The sequence below is a fragment of the Gymnodraco acuticeps genome, unplaced genomic scaffold, assembly GCF_902827175.1.
Source record: "Gymnodraco acuticeps unplaced genomic scaffold, fGymAcu1.1, whole genome shotgun sequence".
Taxonomy (NCBI): Eukaryota; Metazoa; Chordata; class Actinopteri; order Perciformes; family Bathydraconidae; genus Gymnodraco; species Gymnodraco acuticeps.
The window spans coordinates 626530-648983 of record NW_022989800.1 but is presented as its reverse complement, the minus strand read 5'-3'; the positions used below and the strand labels follow the sequence as shown (position 1 = coordinate 648983).

The 22454-nt window shown below is 45.2% G+C and overlaps 1 protein-coding gene across 1 annotated transcript in view; it reads right to left on the bottom strand.

Moving 5' to 3' along the window:
• Positions 1 to 1668: 1668 nt before the first annotated feature.
• Positions 1669 to 22454, bottom strand: part of ttc7a (tetratricopeptide repeat domain 7A) — a 157623-nt gene continuing 136837 nt past the window's right edge. Inside the window, exon 20 of the mRNA XM_034224890.1 lies at positions 1669 to 2916. Coding sequence (XP_034080781.1) covers positions 2698 to 2916 — 219 coding nt within the window. The 3' untranslated portion in view covers positions 1669 to 2697. The remainder of the gene's footprint in view (positions 2917 to 22454) is intronic.

The window sequence follows — 22454 nt, the reverse complement described above, 5'->3', positions numbered from 1 at the left end:
TGTAATAAAGGGTTATATCCCCTCTGTCTCCCCCCTTCCAATCTGTCTCTAAAACAAAGGCACTGGTAGCCATATAAAACCCATTCCAATTACAACTTACCTTATAAGTTTGCCAACGTTAGCTAGCCATGCTAATGTCTTTAACAAACTGAAGTGAAACGACAGATAGAAAAATACTTAGTAATCATTGTATATCTCGTAAGCAAACTCATAAGAAAAGTAGGAGTGATATGCAGCTTCAAAACCACACTGAAAGTTACCATTTTATTGAAATATGGAGGTTGTATGGTTTACCTTTGTATTATTGGTGGACGTTGTGCGGCTTATTCAAGCTAATATGCTATCTAATTCTGATGATTGTCTCTGCTTTACACAATTTCAGAACTGATAACCTTCTTCACTCTTGGGACCCCAAGGCAGTTCTACAGCTAAAGCATTATTTTTGGGGCATATTTATCTCACGACAAAGGTAGTTATCGAGACAGCCCCACGATCTCTATAGTATCAAATATGGCTGCAGATAATAGAGGTTGTGTGTGTGTGTGTGTGTGTGTGTGTCTTAGGCAACCCTACCTGTACAGTACCAGAACACTTGATACCAGTTGCTCCACTCTCTCCCTCGTATCACGCACAGTCAATTTTTTGATGCTCGGCGTAACCAGAGCGCCATGCCCGGGCGTCATCACAATGACGCATAAAAAGACCTGCTCATTAATCCCAGGTGTGTTTACTGTATATATGTATGTGTGTGTGGTGGTGACACTCGGTCCAGTGGATAGCGCTTCCTCTGCTCATTCTGAGGCTTTACAGCAGGCCGCTTCCTTCATTCATCGGTCTCCTTTTACCAGAGCTGTCAAGACCATGGCATGTGTGTGCGTGCACATTTAAGCATGTGCTCTGTACCACCCAATGTGCCTCTCATTGTCAGTGTGTGTATGTGTGAGCACACCATGTAATATTTCACTCCTCACCCACAGGGATTAGACCATTCATCTCCCGAAGCCCCTGTGTAGGTGTCACACACGGCGCTAATGAGGAGAGGACGGAACAAGGGAGAGCCGACGAGCGTGGAGGGAGAAAAGTATAAATAGATGTTCTTTTTTGGACGGCAGAGGAGAGGCAACAGTTATCGATAATTCCTGTTGTGGAATCAGAGTATTGATGAATGGGGGATTTTTATCCCCGGAACGTGGGTATTTTCGGGGGTTTAAAGAAAAGACAAATAATTAGCGCTTGTAGCTTTTCAGAGGGTTAAGACATGGGGGATCAAAAACTCTTTCCATAACACAAATCAATTAACACCATCCTGAGACATTGACGGTCAAACCTGTAAAACCACACAGCGGGGGCATTATCTGCCTCGCTGTGTCTTCTATGTGTAGTTCAGCAGACCAGATATCTCTCTGCTTCCCCAGTTACTCAAACAAGGGGATGGCTGCTAGGCAACCAAGCCACATCACATCACATCATGCAAGCCTGGAGAGAGCGAGAGACATAGGGAGATAGAAAAAGGAGAGGGAGATAGGAGGAGGAGGCAGAAAACTATGCTGGCAGTATTACATAAGCCGGCAGCCCAGTCCCACTGCTTACATTAATGTGGTTAGGCACTCGGAAGTGATGTCCATTAGTCACAAGTGACAAGGCAGGTGAAGACGCGAAATCCGGCAGTGATTTTTTTAAAAGCCATTGTTGTTTTTAATGGAGAGCATTACGAACAGATGAGTCAAAATAACACAAAAACAACACACGCACATTAGGAGCGGATGAGTCGCCTACTGTACCGCACAGACAGAACAAACAGGGACTGATAACACCCCAGGGGGATGGTAAAACAAACACACGCATGGAAGCATTAAACATGGTAGTATAAAGACAGCACACATGCATGCACATAGGCAAGCACACACATACCAAATAATGACATATGGAGTGATATGTGATTGCCCCTGCTAGGAAACACATGAGCTCTCATTGGAAGAGGCGAGGGTGTGTACATGAAAGCTGCATCAATCAACATGATCATCAAAAATGCATCAAAGGTTAAAATAAAGATGAAGTGGAGCTGCTGATGTTACTGACAGCAAACATTATCTATGTATCTGCCTTTCCACATGTAACACACAAAATATAATCTATCTCGAGATGTAACTAGCACATTTCTGCGATTTATGACCCATCAATTTGATAACCAATTATTCTTATACATATTAGTAATCTGTCACTAATTGAGAGCTATCACTTCTGTTCTTATAACTCCATAGGAGATGTACATTGTTACAGAACTTACACTTTAACATTATTCACTATACACAGTGCTTTCTGCACAAACAGCATTGATTTCCAATATTAATGTTTCTGTATTCATGTAAATGTGTTTTAAAAAATAATTTGATGCACTTTTTATCTGATAACTTATCAATAATTGATACTAGGAATGCTTATTTGAAGTATTATGTGGATGAAAGGACAACATATTAAAATGGATGACAATGACAGTCATTCAGAGCAAGAACATTGTTGCAGAAAGCGAAAAAGTAATATTACATGATTTGATTTAGAAAATATACTTTCTTGCTTAAAAAGGGAATACTGGCCTTTTTCCCAAAATGTCAAACATCTTTCCACCCAGCACAGCTATATATAATTATAGCAACAGCAAAATGCCTTAACCCTAACCCCAACCCTCGCCCAGGCTCATCAAAGCTCCCTGGGGATGATGGTGAAGGGCCGGATGGGGCAGGACGCCTCCAGCTCCAGGGCTGTCAGGAAGCAGTCGGGGGCCTGGCTGGAGCCCCGGGACTGCAGGGCCTCGCCCAGGCCGCTCCACGCCTCGTGGGAGGTGCTGTGGGCCTGGACCGCGTCACGCAGGACCTTCTCTCCGAGGTGGACACGCCCAGTTCTCACCAGCAGACGGCCCTGGATGGACAGGCAGATAAAAGAGAAGGGATATATATATATAGTTTAGTATAGTAAGGCTTGTACATTAAATCCAAAGAATTCATGGGAAAGGGAGATTTTTGTCAGTGGTCTAAATGTGTATATTAACTGTTTTTTTTATATGAATATAACTAAACTAAACCCCACTAAAGGTTTTAATTTTTTCCGCAACCCATAATGGTGACCTTACAATTTTCCCCAATATTACATTTTTTATGGGATAAGATCAAGTAAGCAGATGGTGGCCCTATACAAAACATCTAAATGTTAGATTATAATGTCTGATGTGCTGTGCACTAGTTTATTAGGACAAAAAAACAACAACAAACTGTACTACACTTTACTACAAACACATTCAACTAGGATTGTAAAATTGAAGGGAGAAAATCCACAAATCGGGAGATTAGGTGCAGTCCTCTGCTTGAAGATTATGTAGTATTTTGGGAGTTGTACACACAGATACCCCCACAGTAATGAAATCTGATGCTGTGTTTAACCTGCTCGGGTTAAATAATAGTTATAACTTAGGGTTTAATGTAATTGTAAAACCATTGGGCCACTGAAAAGATACAATAACAACTCAGGAGGGAGCCAGTCTAGATTTCCTTTTGAGGGCCACCAGCTGCAGAGAGTTAACTAATTAAAGGGATGTGGCCCCACAGCTGTGAGAACTCAGCAATCAGGTGTCCATTTTAGGTAGCACGTTCCTGGAGCGTCAGACAGATGAAGACTGACAAAGACATTAGAGTCCTGCGGGAGTCACGAGGGAGGCAAAGAGGAGGCAAATCCTACTTTGACTGAACTAAGTATCGCTGGTGTTTTATTTTATTTGGTTGTTTAGCCCCTCATGCTATAATCATGTGTATTTTCTCCATTCCTGTTCATGTGTCTTCTTGCAATTATCACTGGCCCCGTGTATCTCGTAATCGATATAACCGGCCTGCTCTCGTCTATCCCACATGCTCCACTGAGATCCAACATCTAGTTTCTGGTGGCCTGTGGAATTGCCAGTCAGCTGTTCCTAAGGCTGACTTCATCTCTGGCTACGCCTCCCTGCAGTCTCTGGATTTCCTTGCTCTCACTGAGACCTGGATTACTCCATCCAACACATCCACCCCAGCAGCTCTCTCCACAGCATATTCCTTCTCTATTACACCCAGACCCACTGGCAGAGGAGGGGGCACTGGTCTCCTGCTCTCTCCCAAATGGAGCTTTTCCCTCTTTAAGCTAACTAACTTCACTCCTTCCACCTTTGAATTCCATGCCGTCACAGTAACCCATCCTATACAATTAACCATTGTTGTTCTCTACCGTCCACCAGGCGCCTTGGGGGACTTCTTGGAGGAATTAGATAATCTCCTCTCACACATCCCTGAAACTGGCCCTCCCGCTGTACTTCTTGGAGACTTCAACCTCCAGACAGGGAAGATAGCTGAACTAACATCTCTGTTAACCGCCTTTGATTTCTCACTGTCTCCGTCCCCACCAACTCATAAAGCTGGCAATGTCCTTGATCTCATATTCTCAAGGAACTGCTCTACTTCTAACCTCTCTGTAAACCCGCTCCACACATTCGATCACTTCTTCATTTCATTCTCTCTACCCCTTTCCAAACATAACAAACTAATCTCTTCTCATCCTGCACCTGTCCGCCGTAACCTTCGTTCTCTCTCCCCCTCTACCCTTGCCTCATCGGTGCTCTCAGCCCTCCCTTCCTCTGACTCGTTCCAACTCCTGCCTCCAAACTCTGCTGCAGAAACTCTCCTCTCTACTCTCTCATCCTCTCTGTCCTCTCACATCTCGGCAGGCTCGTCAGTCCCCTGCTGCTCCCTGGCTAAATGACGCACTGCGTGCTAATAGAATCGTCCTTCGGGCAGCAGAGCGGAAACGGAGGAAATCCAAACACCCTGACGACCTCCTAACCTATCAGGCTCTCCTCTCCTCTTTCTCTGCTTCAATCTCTCAGGCAAAAAGCACTTTCTTTCAAGATAAGATCCAATCTTCCTATTCCAATCCCAAAAAACTATTTTCCATCTTCTCCACCCTCTTGGACACCCCCAGAGCCCCTTCCCCCTCCTCCCTTCTGTCAAGCGACTTTGTTAACCACTTTGAAAAAAAGGTTGATGATATTCGCTCTTCTTTTTCTGACTCACCTTTACTCACTGCTGGGTCAACAGACCCACCTTTCACCCACACACTAACCTCCTTTTCCCCTCTCTCTCCAACTGAGGTTCTTACCCTCATTACCTCTGCCCGTCCTACCACCTGTCCTCTGGACCCTATCCCTTCAAACCTCCTTCAGACTATCGCTCCTGATATTCTACCGTTTCTCACCCATTTCATCAACACTTCTCTAACTTCTGGTCACTTTCCAAACAGTCTCAAGGAGGCAAGAGTAAACCCTCTCCTAAAGAAACCCACTCTCAACCCGTCTGATGTTATACACTACAGGCCTGTCTCTCTCCTCCCGTTCCTGTCTAAAACACTTGAACGCGCTGTATTTAAACAACTCTCCTGTTATCTCCATCAGAACAACCTTCTGGATCCGCACCAGTCTGGTTTCAAGACAGGTCACTCCACATAAACTGCCCTCCTTGCTGTCACTGAGGAACTGCACACGGCGAAAGCAGCCTCCCTTCTGTCTGCTGCATTCGACACGGTGAATCATCAGATCCTCCTTCGCACTCTCCAAGAACTTGGAGTTTCAGGCTCTGCACTTTCCCTCATCACCTCATACCTCAAAGACCGTACCTACAGGGTTACTTGGAGAGGGTCGGAGTCCGACCCTTGTCAATTAACTACAAGGGTCCCTCAGGGCTCTGTTCTTAGTCCCCTCCTCTTCTCCTTGTACACAAACTCGCTCGGATCAGTCATTAGCCCGCATGGTTTTTCATACCACTGCTACGTTGACGACACCCATATCATTCTGTCCTTTCCCCGCTCAGAGACCCAGGTCGTCGCACGCATCTCTGCTTGTCTAGCTGACATCTCTCGGTGGATGTCTGCTCACCACCTCAAGCTCAACCTTGACAAGACTGAACTGCTTTTCCTTCCGGGAAAAGATTGTCCCACTCTTGACCTGACAATCAACATCGGCACCTCTATTGTTTCCCCGACTCAGACTGCAAGGAATCTGGGTGTGACCCTAGATAACAACCTGTCCTTCACTGCAAACATAGCTGCTACAACCCGCTGCAGAATGCAGCTGCTCGTCTGGTCTTCAACCTTCCTAAATTCTCCCACACCACGCCGCTCCTCCGCCATTTCTAGGTAAAATCATTGAAAAAGTGGTCTTTCAACAGTTGAGTAATTTCTTGCATTTAAATAGCTGTTTAGATTCCAGTCAGGATTTCGTCCAAACCACAGCACTGAGACTGCTCTTGTAAAGGTCTTCAATGACATCCACTTAAACACAGACAGTGGCAGAACTTCAGTGTTAGTATTATTAGATCTCAGTGCTGCGTTTGACACTGTTGACCACAACATATTACTAGAACGACTAGAAAACTGGGTGGGACTTTCGGAAACAGTTCTAAATTGGTTTGAATCCTACTTAAAGGACAGAAACAACTTTCTATAGGTAAATACAAATCTGAGTTGACAAATATGACATGTGGGGTTCCTCAAGGCTCCATCTTGGGGCCTCTTCTCTTTAATATCTACATGCTACCACTGGCTCGGATAATGAAAAACAACAAAATAAGTTACCATAGCTATGCGGATGACACACACATTTACATAACCATTTCACCAGGAGACTATTCTCCAGTTAAAACACTGAGTAAGTGCATTGAACAAATCAATGACTGGATGTGTCAGAACTTTCTCCAATTAATCAAAGACAAAACTGAGGTAATGGTCTTTGAAGCCAAGGCAGAATGTATAAAAGTTAGCGCTGAGCTTCAGCCTGCAATGTTCAAAACAACAGATAAAGCCAGAAATCTAGGTGTAGTCATGGACTCTGACCTGAGTTTCAACAGTCACATTAAAACAATTACTAAATCATCCTAGATAGAACATATCTAGGATTAAAAGACTAATGTCACAGCAAGATTTGGAAAAACTATAGGTTACTTACGTAAACCCAGTTCTCAGAGTAACATGAAGTGAGATGTCTCACTATGGGATGCGCCTCAACGCGTATGCAAACAGAAGCATCAATCTCATTATGCCAATCCTGATTGGCTGGTGATCTTGACATCAACGTCAGGGAATCCACCCATCCTTGAAGTAGCTTGCGCTACGACGCAGCGTAATTCAAAATAAGCACCTCTTCTCGCTTCGCCTTAGCAAGAAGGGCCGTCTGGTGAGACATCTCACTTCATGTTACTCTGAGAACTGGGGTTACGTAAGTAACCTATAGTTCTCATTCATAACACTCCGTTCGATGTCTCACTATGGGATATTGAATCTCCCGTATTGCTAGACATGCTTATCTCGAAAATCACCAAAACAGGTAGAACCCTGTCTCAACACGGGGCCCAGCACTGCGCGGGCCACACTTGGAGCAGAGACATCTAGCCTGTAAAAGCGGACAAAAGTGAGCGGCGAGGACCAGCTCGCTGCTGCACAAATGTCTTGGATGGAAACACCCTTGAAAAAATCCCAGGATGTAGCCAGTCCACGAGTAGAATGAGCATGCAGGCCCGTTGGTGCCTGCAAACCCTGACTCGTATAAGCCAGAGCAATCGCTTTCACAATCCAGTGGGAGAGCCGTTGCCTGGTAACGGGCTTGCCCTTCTGAGGGTTAGCCCAGGATATAAAGAGTTGGTCATTACAACGAAACTCTTTTGACCTGTCCATATAGATGCGTAAAGCACGAACTGGACACAGCAAATTCGGCCGCTGTTCCTCAGAGGAACACAGCGGCGGAGGAAATGCCACAATGTCAATGGGGGTACATGAGCCAACCACCTTAGGTATAAAGGCAGGGTTGGACTTCAGCAACACTCTCGTTTGCCCCGGGGCAAACTGAGTGCATGAAGGAGAGAGCGCATGAATGTCACTGACTCGCTTGGCAGAGCCAGTAACAGCACTGTCTTCAGTGACAAGTGTTTCATGTCAGCTTCTTCCAGGGGTTCGAATGGAGGTCGAGTGAGCCCATCTAAAACCACTGCCAAGTCCCATAAGGGCACCAGTGACCTGGAAACAGGGAGGAGCCTGCGAGCCCCTTTCATAAAACGGCAGACCAAAGGATGTTGGCTAGCCGTCTTTCCCTCAAAGCCCACATGGCATGCAGCAATAGCAGCCAGGTACACTTTAATCGTAGAGAAAGCTCTGTGTTTATCAATTAAGTCCTGTAGAAATGATAAAATCACCCCAACAGGACATTGAAAAGAGATGTGTCCTTTTTGAAGGCACCACTCCTCAAACACCCTCCACTTATGCGGCTTTCACACCAGCGCTTTTCCCTTTCTAGCTCCGAGCTAGAGCTTTTCTGGTTCAGCTCCGGTTTCCATTTTCTGCTCCCGCTCTGTTCACACCGCCCAGCACCAAGCCCCCAGGAAGTGCGCCGGACTCAGATGAAAATATTCGTGCTGGCCAAACGGCCATTGACTTTCATTGGGAAAGAGTGGTCTGTAAATCGTTGGATAACTTTTTTTTTAAACTAAATAAACTACCCAGTATGAACACTTGTATAGCCCTTATTAAAAACATTCGTTCCTCAAGTTGTAATAATGTGCTAATAACGTTATTCTGAGAGTTATTACCCTCTGCATTATGAACGCGCATCTAACCCACGGGACCGCGCCGCCCGGCACGTTCATGTTACGTGTCCCGACCAATCAGAGCACACTGTGCTCACAGGGAGGGTGGGGGCTGGAGCTATTGGAGCTACAACGAGCCGTTAAAGGCAGAGAGTGAAATTCAGTGAATACACGTAGTTTACAGAGATGCTGTTTGAGAAACCAATGTGAGTTGCGTTTATCTTTACCCATGGATGCACAATAAGAAAGGACCCATATCGTCTTACTGCCATCCCACGGAGCTGTAATAATGGCTATATTGCACATGTTTGCTATAATTCATTATCATACTACATGGGCTGTATGATTAAATCGTGTACCATAAATGTTGTATTAAATAAAGTTAATATTACTTATTATAAGTATATATATATATATATACAGTGCAATCATTCTTTCATGCTAAATGAAGCTCTGTTGCTTGGATATCACTAGATCCTGTTACAGCGTAATATAAGTACATAACGATTGATGTGTACATTAGCATAATGACTAGCTAGCCGCTAGCTTCTAACTGCCGCCTCGTTAATATCAAATCCATCTTAATAACAAATCATTACCATGCTGTCATGAACGCGCGGTGCTGTTACGTGTACGCAAATTGACGTGCTTGATGTGAACGAGCATTTTGGTCAAAGTTGCGCATGCGCTATGAGCGCACATACGGGTACTTCTCAGGCATGCCGGGTAATCTGTGACGTTTCGCTCTCTCAAAAGTTGTGCCATTTTATCATCATGCGCTAATGAGCAACTCTCATAGGAATGAATGAGGCCCCGCCTCCCACGCTGTATCCAGTTCTTATTATACATCCATGCCCAGCACCCGACTGGTGCTGCCGTTGCTGCGTCATGACGTCACCGTTTACATCGCTGATTTGCTCCCCAACGGCATTACGGCGCTCACAACAACAACGGGGAACTGCGTCGGGTCGATGATCGTGTTGCTTTTAATCACACGAAGCCAGAATAAATTGAATAACGACTTCTCCAACCTTATACTTTTCGCCAGAGTGCCGTGGTTCATTGTTTATTAATGTGTTTCTGCAGCATTTACCGACCGCTGCAGTGTTGGCTGCTCTTCCACGGGAGTTTATTCTCCTCCGTTAGCTCCCGGTTAGCTCACACTGCAGCTCTAAAGTATTCACTGTCCGACTCACACAAGCAGCTGATACATATCCCCAGTTCCCCTTAGCCTAAGTGAATGTGTGTCAGTCTGAATTGACGCTGTTTGGTATCACAACGCTGTTATGAAAGTTTCTCTGGTATAAAATGGGTGATTTTAGCATAGCAACCGAAGCTAAACTGACTACTTGCTATTGCTATCCTATTGTGGCATAAACCGTTTTCTACAGGCACATTTTACCGGCGTATTTTTATTATGATTCTACTTGTGATAGTCGGACACGAAAACCTGTGCAGCCCATGTATTGATTCCATCCGATAGCTGCTATAATACAAAACAAAACGTCTGCCTCTCTCCACAATGATCAATAACAGTGAACGGATGGTCAAAGTAAGGTACAAATAAACAGAATCACACGAAGCCTGGTTAGTGTTGCCTGACTTTATAAAGTGTGTTTATAAGCACTACTGCTTGTAGGCAGGCATGACAGTCGACCCATGTTCAGGGGAGGTGGGTTTAGTTTCCTGCACTCCTCGACGTAAGAGAGACGTAAGCAACGCCACCTCATAGCTCCGAAGCTCTTGCCTCTAGACCGACAATTTTTTGGAGCTGGAAGTGAACCGGATTCCGGAGCTAAGAGCCGGCGCCGGTGCGGTGTGAACAGGAAAAACCGGCGCTTTTCAGGCTCCAGCTCCGAGCCGGAGCTGAAAAAGCGCTGGTGTGAAAGGGGCATTACAGTCATAGAGACCTGGTGGAGGAAGCTCTTGCACTCTGAATAGTGTTTATCACCTTCTGAGGGAGCCCCACTGTATTCAGATTGTACCACTCACGGGCCAGGCCCATAGTGCCAAGCGCTCTGGGTGTGGGTGAAAGATCGTCCCCCCCGCCTGAGACAGTATGTCCCTGCGTAGTGGGAGCTGCCACGGCTGCCTGCACAGCAGCTGATATATCTCCGCCAGCCAGTACATTGCAGGCCAGTACGGAGCTATCAGGATAAGTGTGTGGTGTTGTTCTCTCACTCTGGCCAGAGTTGGGGGTATCAGAGCCAGGGGTGGGAACGCGTACAGAAGGACCGGAGGCCAAACGTGCGCGCCCACGCCTCACGGTGCATTTAAATCACGCATTGAAAAGAACAGCTGACATTGAGCATTTTCTTTTGATGCGAACAGATCTACCGCGGCTCGGCCGTAACACACCCACAGCTGACTCACAATTATTGGATGTAGAGTCCAGTCTGCATATAGTGGTGCACCTCTGGACAGCAGATCTGCCCCGAGGTTCATCACTCCTGGTACGTGCGTCGCTCTCAGAGAGAGGAGACGTCCGCAGCTCCATAAGATCAGTTTGCGTGCCAGCATGTGTAACTGGAGAGAACGCAAACCCCCTTGGCGGTTTATATACGATATTGTGGTCGTGTTGTCTGTCCTCACAAGGACATGATGTCCTCTGAGAAAAGGCAGAAAGCGTTTCAGGGTGAGGAACACCGCTAAAAGCTCCAGATAATTTATGTGTGACCGTTGGAGGTCTCTGCTCCAGAGACCCCTCACAGGTCGACCTTCGTATATACCCCCCAGCCCGTCATACATGCGTCTGTGGTGACCACCTTCCGCGATAGGACAGCACCCATAGGCACGCCCCGTACTAGAAAAGTCGGGTGTAGCCAGTGGCGCAGTGCCATTACGCATTTCATAGTGACCATCACTCTCCGCGCGCTATGACGCGCGGGGTCCAATCTGAGGGCAGCTACCCATGTTAGCTTTGGGTTTAGTCTGTGGACCGTTAAGCTAGCCCGGTTACTGATAATTCGAGATGTGCTCTGAAGCGAGAAGAGTTGTTTGAATGACGCTGCATTGTAGCGCAAGCTACTTAAAGGGTGGGTGGATTCCCTGACGTTGACGTCAAGATCACCAGCCAATCAGGATTGGCGTAATGAGATTGATGCTTCTGTTTGCATACGCGTTGAGGCGCATCCCATAGTGAGACATCGAACGGAGTGTTATGAATGAGAACTTGTCCATGCTTTTATCTTCAGTAGACTGGACTACTGTAATGGTGTCTTTACAGGTCTCACTAAAAAATCTATTAGAAATCTGCAGCTGATTCAGAACGCCGCTGCTCGAGTCCTCACTAACACTAAGAAAGTGGATCACATCACTCCTGTTCTGAAGTCTTTACACTGGCTTCCTGTGTGTCAAAGAATATATTTCAAAAATACTGCTGCTGGTTTATAAAGCACTGAATGGTTTAGGCCCAAAATACATTTCTGACCTCCTGCTAAATTATGAACCATCCAGATCTCTCAGGTCTTCAGGGACTGGTCAGCTTTCTGTCCCCAGAGTCAGAACTAAACATGGTAAAGCAGCGTTCAGTTATTATGCTCCAAATATCTGGAACAAACTCCCTGAAACCTGCAGGTCCGCTGCAACTCTGACTACTTTTAAATCCAGGCTGAAGACTTTTCTTTTTGTCGCTGCTTTTAAATTTGAATTGAAACTGAGCGGTTGTGTTCATCAGTAAAGTGGAACTTCTGTGTGAACTATTCATATCTTAATGCACTCTAACTTTTTATTCATGTGTTTTTTCTTTTAATGTTTCTTTTATTATCTTTTACTGTTTTTAAATGCCTTTGTCTGAATGTCTTTCATTTTTGTAAAGCACCTTGAATTGCCTTGTGTTAAAAGGTGCTATATAAATAAACTTGCCTTGCCTTGCTCCCTTCACTGGCTTCCGGTAACTGCTAGAATCCACTTCAAGACAATGGTACTTGCGTACCATGCTGCGAATGGATCTGGCCCTTCCTACATCCAGGACATGGTTAATCTGTACACCCCAGCACGTGCACTCCGCTCTGCATCAGCCAAACAGCTCGCTGCACCCTCGCTGCGAGGGGGACCCAAGTTCCCATCAGCAAAAACACGTGGGTTTGCTATCCTGGCTCCAAAATGGTGGAATGAGCTCCCCATTGACATCAGGACAGCAGATAGCTTACACACCTTCCGGCGCAGACTGAAAACTCATCTCTTTCGACTCCACTTCGAGCGATAGAACTATTAACAAAGCACTTATATACTAATAAAGGACTGGCTTATCTAAAGCCAGTTGAGTAGCACTTGAAATGTTTTTGTTCTATGAAACCTGATGTACTTATATGATTGTTTTCTTCAAGTTTGTATTTTGTTGGTCGAACGCACTTATTGTCAGCTAAATGCAATGTAATGTAATGTTAAAAGAGAGACTGATGGTCAAAAAGACCATTTAGGTACAATCAAGTGAACTTTACATCACTGCTGATTTGCCAAAATAAACCCTCTCTTTTTTAGGTTGGTATAACATGTCTTCCTCAGAATGGTGAGAAACACCCCCATCAATATTACACATTTACATCTGCATATTAATATAACATAAAAATTGCCTAAAGTCTGTTATAGAACACACATATTTGCCTATGAGAGACAGAATGGGGGGAAAGAATCCAGGAAATCACATTGTAGGATTGAATTAATTGGTAAATTCCTCGGTAAAATAAGTATTTGGTCACCTACAAACAAACAAGATTTCTGGCTCTCACAGACCTGTAACTTCTTCTTTAAGAGCCTCCTCTGTCCTCCACTTGTTAACTGTATTAATGGCACCTGTTTGAACTCGTTATCAGTATAAAAGACACCTGTCCACAACCTCAAAGAGTCACACTCCAAACTTCACTATGGCCAAGACCAAAGAGCTGTCAAAGGACACCAGAAACAAAATTGTAGACCTGCACCAGGCTGGAAAGACTGAATCTGCAATAGGTAAGCAGCTTGGTGTGAAGAAATCAACTGTGGGAGCAATTATTAGAAAATGGAAGACATACAAGACCACTGATAATCTCCCTCGATCTGGGGCTCCACTAGGGTTGGGTATCGTTTGAATTTCCACGATTCTGATTCCGATTCTACTTTTCGATTCCGGTTCTTAACGGTTCTCAATTCCGATTCTTTGAGGGGCAGGGTAAAAAAAATGATTAAGTTCTTGTTGAGAAAAACAAGCATATCTGCCTTCTCAGGCATACCAGGAAGACATGTTTGAACATTTTAAAGCAAAATGCTTCAATCTGGTGCACTTTAAGCAGAATTACTAGAGACTAGATCTAGGGGGTACAACTCTAAACACCCATATGAAAAAGATCGGTTTACATTGGAATAATTAAATAAGTACGTGAGCATAACCAATAACCCATAGCCAATAACAAATACATGTAACGTATTTTATTTTTGTTGTTCATTCATATTTTATTTTACTATTTTATTTATGCATATTTTTTTATCTCCAGTTTAAAACGATATGTCTGGTTTACTGTCCTATAGTATACATTGGAATTATTTCAAACCTGTTTTATCCCAATAATTATAAAGGAGTGCCTTGGAAATATGTGTTTACATAAATTGTGATCAAACCGTTTGAGACAACTTAGACTAAAGTGAACTATCTAAACACTCAAGAGTCCTTTAACTCACTGAGTTGTAGTTATCAGCCTCAGTCTGACTGGAGAGGACTCTCCCTCCACCTCATTGTAGAAACATATTCTTCTTCCGTTAGAGCAGCTAGCACCAGATGCTAATAACAACAGCGCCGGTTCCAGTGCACCCTCCCTTTCTCCCTCGCTCACTCGCACTTTGGCTGTGAGCTGCGGGCGCCAGATAAGCCAACATCCCCCATTTTCATCACTTGCAGCGCCCATCGTACAGGGCGAATGAAACGTGTAACCGGGATGAAAAGGGTGTTACATTTACTTAATTATGAATGTTGTTACATCAAGGCCGAAAATTAGGATGAGCACCAACGGTCAAAACATTTGTTTTCCCTCCCAGAGCTGTCAGCGCAGCTCCTCCGCCAGTGCAACGGGCCGGTGTCAGTACCAGATATGTTCGGGTGTATTTCCGTCGCATCCGTCATCCGTCATATTCGTCATATTTTACGGCAACTCAAGAGGGCCATCACGGTCAAATTCCGAACATTTAAACATAGCCGACACTTCATTCTTTACTTTGTCCGTTATTATATGTAGAAGATTATACTTTTTCTCCGTCATGTTGTTTCCTTAGCAACAACTTCAAACCGGCATAGCCTACACTTCATTATTTACTTTGTCCGTTATTATATGTAGAAGATATTAATTTTTTCTCCGTCATGTTGTTTCCATAGCAACAACTTCAAACAATAACAACTAACCGCTAGCCGCAAAGCTAGCATCACAGCCACTGCTCCGTTTTCGGAGACTTTTCACACGCTAGGAGTACTTCCACTAGCTTCGTCTTGATCTGTAGATGTGATTTGATGTGTCGTGTGTTCCCCAACTCCTCTCCAAAGTTCAGATATTTAATAAAATACTCAGGGGAGTTTCCTGAATTTTCATGCCCAAAGCCAAGCACTTGGCCCTGGGTAAATTAAGAGGCTGATCTCGGGCACTTTTGTCCACTTTCCCTGGTGGTCGAAACTCAAGCCAGACATCCCTGGAATCGTCTCAGAGAGTAGATGATCAGTGGGGCCTTGTTTTTACTGAATGATGTGTTTTTTTATGGGGAATTCAAATACGAGCTTATTTTTAGGATTTTCGGAGACTTTGCACACGTTTTCACAAACATTTTCACGCTAGGAGTATGGGAGTACTTCCATTCGCTTCGCCTTGATCTGTAGATGTGATTTGATGTGTCGTGTGTCTCCCAACTCCTCTCCAAAGTTTAGATACTGTATAAAAATACTAAAAGGTAAATAAAACATTAAACATAATGACAAAATAACAACCTGAAATATATGTATTCTATCTACACATTTCGTAATTATCTAATCTAGTGGCCTTATAAAAGTGTTGGCTAAAGTAACGCAGAATATATATATTTTTTAAATTGTAAATAATTAGAAACATTATTTATGTGTATTATTTATTATTTTATTATTTACCATAGCACCCCACACATAACAAGCTGTCCCGAGTTCCTCCGGCTGCAGTTCCACAGACGGCCGGTGTGTGGCAGCAGAGCGCTGGGAGCAGAGGGAGGATGACGGATGCGACGGAAATACACCCGAACATATCTGGTAGCCCGAACATATCTGGTACTGACACCGGCCCTGGGGCCTCATGTATAACGCCGTGCGTAGAATTCACGTGGGAAGGTTGCTTACGTAGTAGAAATCCAAAAAATAGGACCATAAATGTTCCGCCACTTCCCGATTCACCAAACATTGCGTACCGGCAAGGAAAGTGCGTATGGCACTTCCTACGCCGGTTTCCCTTTATAAATCACAACCGACTCGAAATACGGTGCAGTTTTTGTGGGCTTCACGTAACGCCCATATTTGCCTATAAATAGTCAAAGAAACGCCCATTCATTAATTCATTCTGACTGACTTTATGAAGAAGATCGCAGGAAATGACGACAGAACAGTTAAAAAAGACATCTCACGCCGTGTCAGATGTGGGTTATTTTGGGGAGGTGGAGATAAATCATATTGTTTGGTGGATGCAGTTTGAACCAGAGTAGCAGCATGGAGATCGTCACCAAAATAAATAAATAAATGGCCCGATAAAGGTTAATGACAAAAACAATACACATAGCCTTCCTCAGGCAGTGTGTTCCGGGGACAGGAGACCCCCCCTTGATGAGAGACTGTAAGAAGTGATCGGGGAATCCCCCCGGAGTGGAGTCATGACGACTGGATCTGAATTATGTTTTTGTATTTGGTGGTTTGTGTTCCAGCTGTCGATCAGCTGTGCGCAGCGTCTCCACTGCAGCCTGTGCATCTCAACCCCCCCCGCAGCAACCCTATATCCACCAGTTAAAGGAAATACAACTAATGCGTTGTGTTATATCAGCTGTACAATTTACCACATATGGTGTTCTTAGCTTCCATACATCCTGTGTTTTACGAGCGACTTATCAAGTCTTGGCAAACGGCAAACGTGATAGTATATAAAACCATGCTCGTATCTACAACCTATAGAAATGCGACACGGCGTCAGTTTAAAGTAATGCTGTCCTCCTGCTTACCGCATCATTTATGAGAAAACATTTCATAACATTAACACAACATATTCGAGATGGTTTTCAATAACATATCCGTATTTATTTATTTTTCCAAGTTATGTTTTTGTGTGCACTGAGGAGTCTCAAACAGGCGTTTGTTTAATCATTTTAAGATTGGCTTTAATCAATGTTTGAAAATGAATTCTTCATAAATGATAAATGAGAGGTAACATTTTATTTATGGTATTATTTCCATATATTTCTCTCCATTCTTCCTTCTGCCAACGGTGTCGCAGTTTCTCGTATCTCCCGTTGTTGTGCTTAGTGCGTACGCATGGGTTGGAGTTTGCGTGGAGGACCGCACGTTTTCCCATCAAGTTAGTATTTTATAAATCGCAAACATTGCGTAGAAACTGGCGTACGCCATTTTTTGAGCGTATATCGCTTTATAAATGAGGCCCCTGGTCTCAGGTTACGCTGTAGGATTGGGGTGGTTCTAGGGGGGGCCAGTGCCCCCCTAACACTGACCTCTGACCCCCCTGTGGCCCCCCTAATAATGAAAAGTTTTTTATTTTTAATTTTTTCTGCTACTCGGTTTGCCAAAATCCGCAGGATTTTGTTGCTGTAATGTGAGATTGTGCAGACACCCTTATGTAAAGTAGAGATGTAACTGTTCATTGCCTTTATTTTTATATAAATATCGTGTTAGTGCAAACATTGCACTATAACTTAACAGTAATAACTATAAGATCTATCTGAAATAAATAAGTGTACTGAAACAAATACCAATAACTGTATTGCATTGTTTTCTTATGCGCAATTACTTCATACTGTCTAGTTCTCTTTTTCGTCCTGCATTTATTGTGCCCCCCTCAGAAAATAACTGGCCCCCCAGTGGCCCCCCCAGTCAAATTGGTCTAGAACTGCCACTGGGAGGAAGTGTAGGTACAACGCTACATTTCCCGCCCCGCCGCAGTCATACAGTAGGCTACGGAGAGCGGCGAGAAACCTTTCCTGGCATCGAAAAGCGGAACTGAAATTCACATTTCTAAATGATGCCGTTGGAATCGAAATGTTGGAACTGGTTCCGAATCGGAACCGGTTCTCGGTACCCAACCCTAGGCTCCACGCAAGATCTCACCCCGTGGGGTCAAAATGATCACAAGAACGGTGAGCAAAAATCCCGGAACCACACGGGGGGACCTAGTCAATGACCTGCAGAGATCTGGGACCAAAGTAACAAAGGCTACCATCAGTAACACACTACGCCGCCAGGGACTCAAATCCTGCAGTGCCAGACGTGTCCCACTGCTTAAGCCAGTACATGTCCAGGCCCGTCTGAAATTTGCTAGAGAGCATTTAGATGATCCAGAAGAGGATTGGGAGAATGTCATATGGTCAGATGAAACCAAAATAGAACTTTTTGGTAAAAACTCAACTAGACATGTTTGGAGGAGAAAGAATGCTGAGTTGCATCCAAAGAACACCATACCTACTGTGAAACATGGGGGTGGAAACATCATGCTTTGGGTCTGTTTTTCTGCAAAGGGACATGGACGACTGATCCGTGTAAAGGAAAGAAAGAATGGGGCCATGTATCGTGAGATTTTGAGTGACAACCTCCTTCCATCAGCAAGGGCATTGAAGATGAAACGTGGCTGGGTCTTTCAGCATGACAATGATCCCAAACACACCGCCCGGGCAACGAAGGAGTGGCTTCGTAAGAAGCATTTCAAGGTCCTGGAGTGGCCTAGCCAGTCTCCAGATCTCAACCCCATAGAAATCTTTGGAGGGAGTTGAAAGTCCGTGTTGCCCAGCGACAGCCCCAAAACATCACTGCTCTAGAGGAAATCTGCATGGAGGAATGGGCCAAAATACCAGCAACAGTGTGTGAAAACCTTGTGAAGACTTACAGAAAACGTTTGACCTCTGTCATTGCCAACAAAGGGTATATAACAAAGTATTGAGATGAACTTGTGTGCATCTGGACCCGGTGATGACATTACCTATTGACGCAGCAACCACTGTAAGTTATATTCTTGTTTAATTAGACTTCTCTGTTTCATTTATTCGACTCTGTATAAATTGTTATTGTAGCGTAAACGGCTAAATCGCGTTTGAGAGATTTAAAATCTCAGATCTGCTCAGGCGAAACCTGCTTTACAGGTCTCAGCACTCAAGCCTGCATTAATATAGGCACGGCCAGTCTATTGATAGCGTGAAGTACAACCGCGTGACTCAGTCATTTTGTACCTTAAAAAGCATTTAAATACCGCATTTAAAATCTGATGAACTCAGTGTGCATCTGGACCCGGTGACGACATTACCTATTGACACAGCAACCACTGTAAGTTATATTCTTGTTTAATTAGACTTCTCTGTTTCATTTATTCGACTCTGTATAAATTGTTATTGTAGCGTAAACGGCTAAATCGCGTTTGAGAGATTTTAAATCTCAGATCTGCTCAGGCGAAACCTGCTTTACAGGTCTCAGCACTCAAGCCTGCATTAATATAGGCACGGCCAGTCTATTGTCGCCCATCAGCTGTAGATAGTTAACTAATTAGAGGGCCGTGGCCCTACAGCTGTGAGAACTGAGCAATCAGGCGTCCATTTCGGGTAGCTCTTTCCTGGAGCGTCAGCTTCAGCGTCAGACAGCCGAAGACTGACAAAGACATTGGAGTCCTGTGGGAGTAAGACTGACAAAGACATTGGAGTCCTGCGGGAGTCACGAGGGAGGCAAAGAGGAGGCAAATCCTACTCTGATCGAGCTGGTGTCTTATTTATCTTTTCTTTAGTTTTCTAGCCCCGCATGCTATAATCATGTGTATTTTCTCTATTCCTGTTCATGTGTCTTCTCGCAATTATCACTGGCCCCGTGTATCTCCTAATCGATATAACCGGCCTGCTCTCGTCTATCCCACATGCTCCACTGAGATCCAACATCTAGTTTCTGGTGGCCTGTGGAATTGCCAGTCAGCTGTTCCTAAGGCCGACTTCATCTCTGGCTACGCCTCCCTGCAGTCTCTGGATTTCCTTGCTCTCACTGAGACCTGGATTACTCCATCCAACACATCCACCCCAGCAGCTCTCTCCACTGCATATTCCTTCTCCCATACACCCAGACCCACTGGCAGAGGAGGTGGCACTGGTCTCCTGCTCTCTCCCAAATGGAGCTATTCCCTCTTCAAGCTACCTAACTTCACTCCTTCCACCTTTGAATTCCATGCCGTCACAGTAACCCATCCTATACAGTTAACCATTGTTGTTCTCTACCGTCCACCAGGCGCCTTGGGGGACTTCTTGGAGGAATTAGATAATCTCCTCTCACTCATCCCTGAAACTGGCCCTCCCGCTGTACTTCTCGGAGACTTCAACCTCCAGACGGGGAAGATAGACGAACTAACATCTCTGTTAACCGCCTTTGCTTTCTCACTGTCTCCGTCCCCACCGACTCATAAAGCTGGCAATGTCCTTGATCTCATATTCTCAAGGAACTGCGCTACTTCTAACCTCTCTGTAAACCCGCTCCACACATCCGATCACTTCTTCATTTCATTCTCTCTATCCCTTTCCAAACATAACAAACTAATCTCTTCTCATCCTGCACTTGTCCGCCGTAACCTTCGCTCCCTCTCCCCCTCTAGCTTTGCCTCGTCGGTGCTCTCAGCCCTCCCTTCCTCTGATTCGTTCCATCTCCTGCCTCCAAACTCTGCTGCAGAAACTCTCCTCTCTACTCTCTCATCCACTCTGGACTCGCTCTGTCCTCTCACATCTCGGCAGGCTCGTCAGTCCCCTCCTGCTCCCTGGCTAAATGATGCACTGCGTGCTAATAGAACCGTCCTTAGGGCAGCAGAGCGGAAATGGTGGAAATCCAAACACCGTGACGACCTCCTAACCTATCAGGCTCTCCTCTCCTCTTTCTCTGCTTCGATCTCTCAGGCAAAAAGCACTTTCTTTCAAGATAAGATCCAATCTTCCTATTCCAATCCTAAAAAACTATTTTCCATCTTCTCCATCCTCTTGGACCCTCCAAAAGCTCCTCCCCCCTCCTCACTTCTGTCAAGCGACTTTGTTACCCACTTTGAAAAAAAGGTTGATGATATTCGCTCTTCTTTTTCTGACTCACCTTTACTCACCGCTGGGTCACCAGACCCTCCTTCCACCAACACACTTACCTCCTTTTCCCCTCTCTCTCCAAGTGAGGTTCTTACCCTCATTACCTCTGCCCGCCCTACCACCTGTCCTCTGGACCCTATCCCTTCAAACCTCCTTCAGACTATCGCTCCTGATATTCTACCGTTTCTCACCCATTTCATCAACACTTCTCTAACTTCTGGTCACTTTCCAAACAGTCTCAAGGAGGCAAGAGTAAACCCTCTCCTAAAGAAACCCACTCTCAACCCGTCTGATGTTATAAACTACAGGCCTGTCTCTCTCCTCCCGTTCCTGTCTAAATCACTTGAACGCGCTGTCTTTAAACAACTCTCCTGTTATCTCAATCGGAACAACCTTCTGGATCCGCACCAGTCTGGTTTCAAGGCAGGTCACTCCACAGAAACTGCTCTCATTGCTGTCACGGAGGAACTGCACACTGCCAAAACTGCATCCCTCTCCTCTGTCATCATCCTATTGGACCTGTCTGCTGCATTCGACACGGTGAATCATCAGATCCTCCTTCGCACTCTCCAAAAACTTGGAGTTTCAGGCTCTGCACTTTCCCTCCTCACCTCATACCTGAAAGACCGTACCTACAGGGTGACTTGGAGAGGGTCTGAGTCCGACCCTTGTCAATTAACTACGGGGGTCCCTCAGGGCTCTGTTCTTGGTCCCCTCCTCTTCTCCCTGTACACAAACTCGCTCGGATCAGTCATTAGCCCGCATGGTTTTTCTTACCACTGCTACGCTGATGACACCCAATTAATTCTGTCCTTTCCCCGCTCAGAGACCCAGGTCGTTGCACGCATCTCTGCTTGTCTAGCTGACATCTCTCAGTGGATGTCTGCTCACCACCTCAAGCTCAACCTTGACAAGACTGAGCTGCTCTTCCTCCCGGGAAAAGATTGTCCCACTCTTGACCTAACAATCAACATCGGCACCTCAGTTGTTTCCCCGACTCAGACTGCAAGGAATCTGGGTGTGACCCTAGATAACAACCTGTCCTTCACTGCAAACATCGCTGCTACAAACCCGTTGCTGCAGATACACGCTTTACAACATCAGGAAGATACGTCCCCAGCTGACTCAGAAAGCGACTCAGGTTCTGGTCCAGGCTCTCGTCATCTCACGCCTAGACTACTGCAACTCCCTCCTGGCTGGTCTACCTGCATGTGCCATCCGACCTCTGCAGCTCATCCAGAATGCAGCGGCTCGTCTGGTCTTCAACCTTCCTAAATTCTCCCACACCACTCCGCTCCTCCGCTCCCTTCACTGGCTTCCGGTAACTGCTAGAATCCACTTCAAGACACTGGTACTTGCTTACCATGCTGCGAATGGATCTGGCCCTTCCTACATCCAGGACATGGTTAACCGTACACCCCAGCGCGTGCACTACGCTCTGCATCAGCCAAACGACTCGTTGCGTCCTCGCTGCGAGGGGGACCCAAGTTCCCATCGGCGAAAACACGTGGGTTTGCTGTCCTGGCT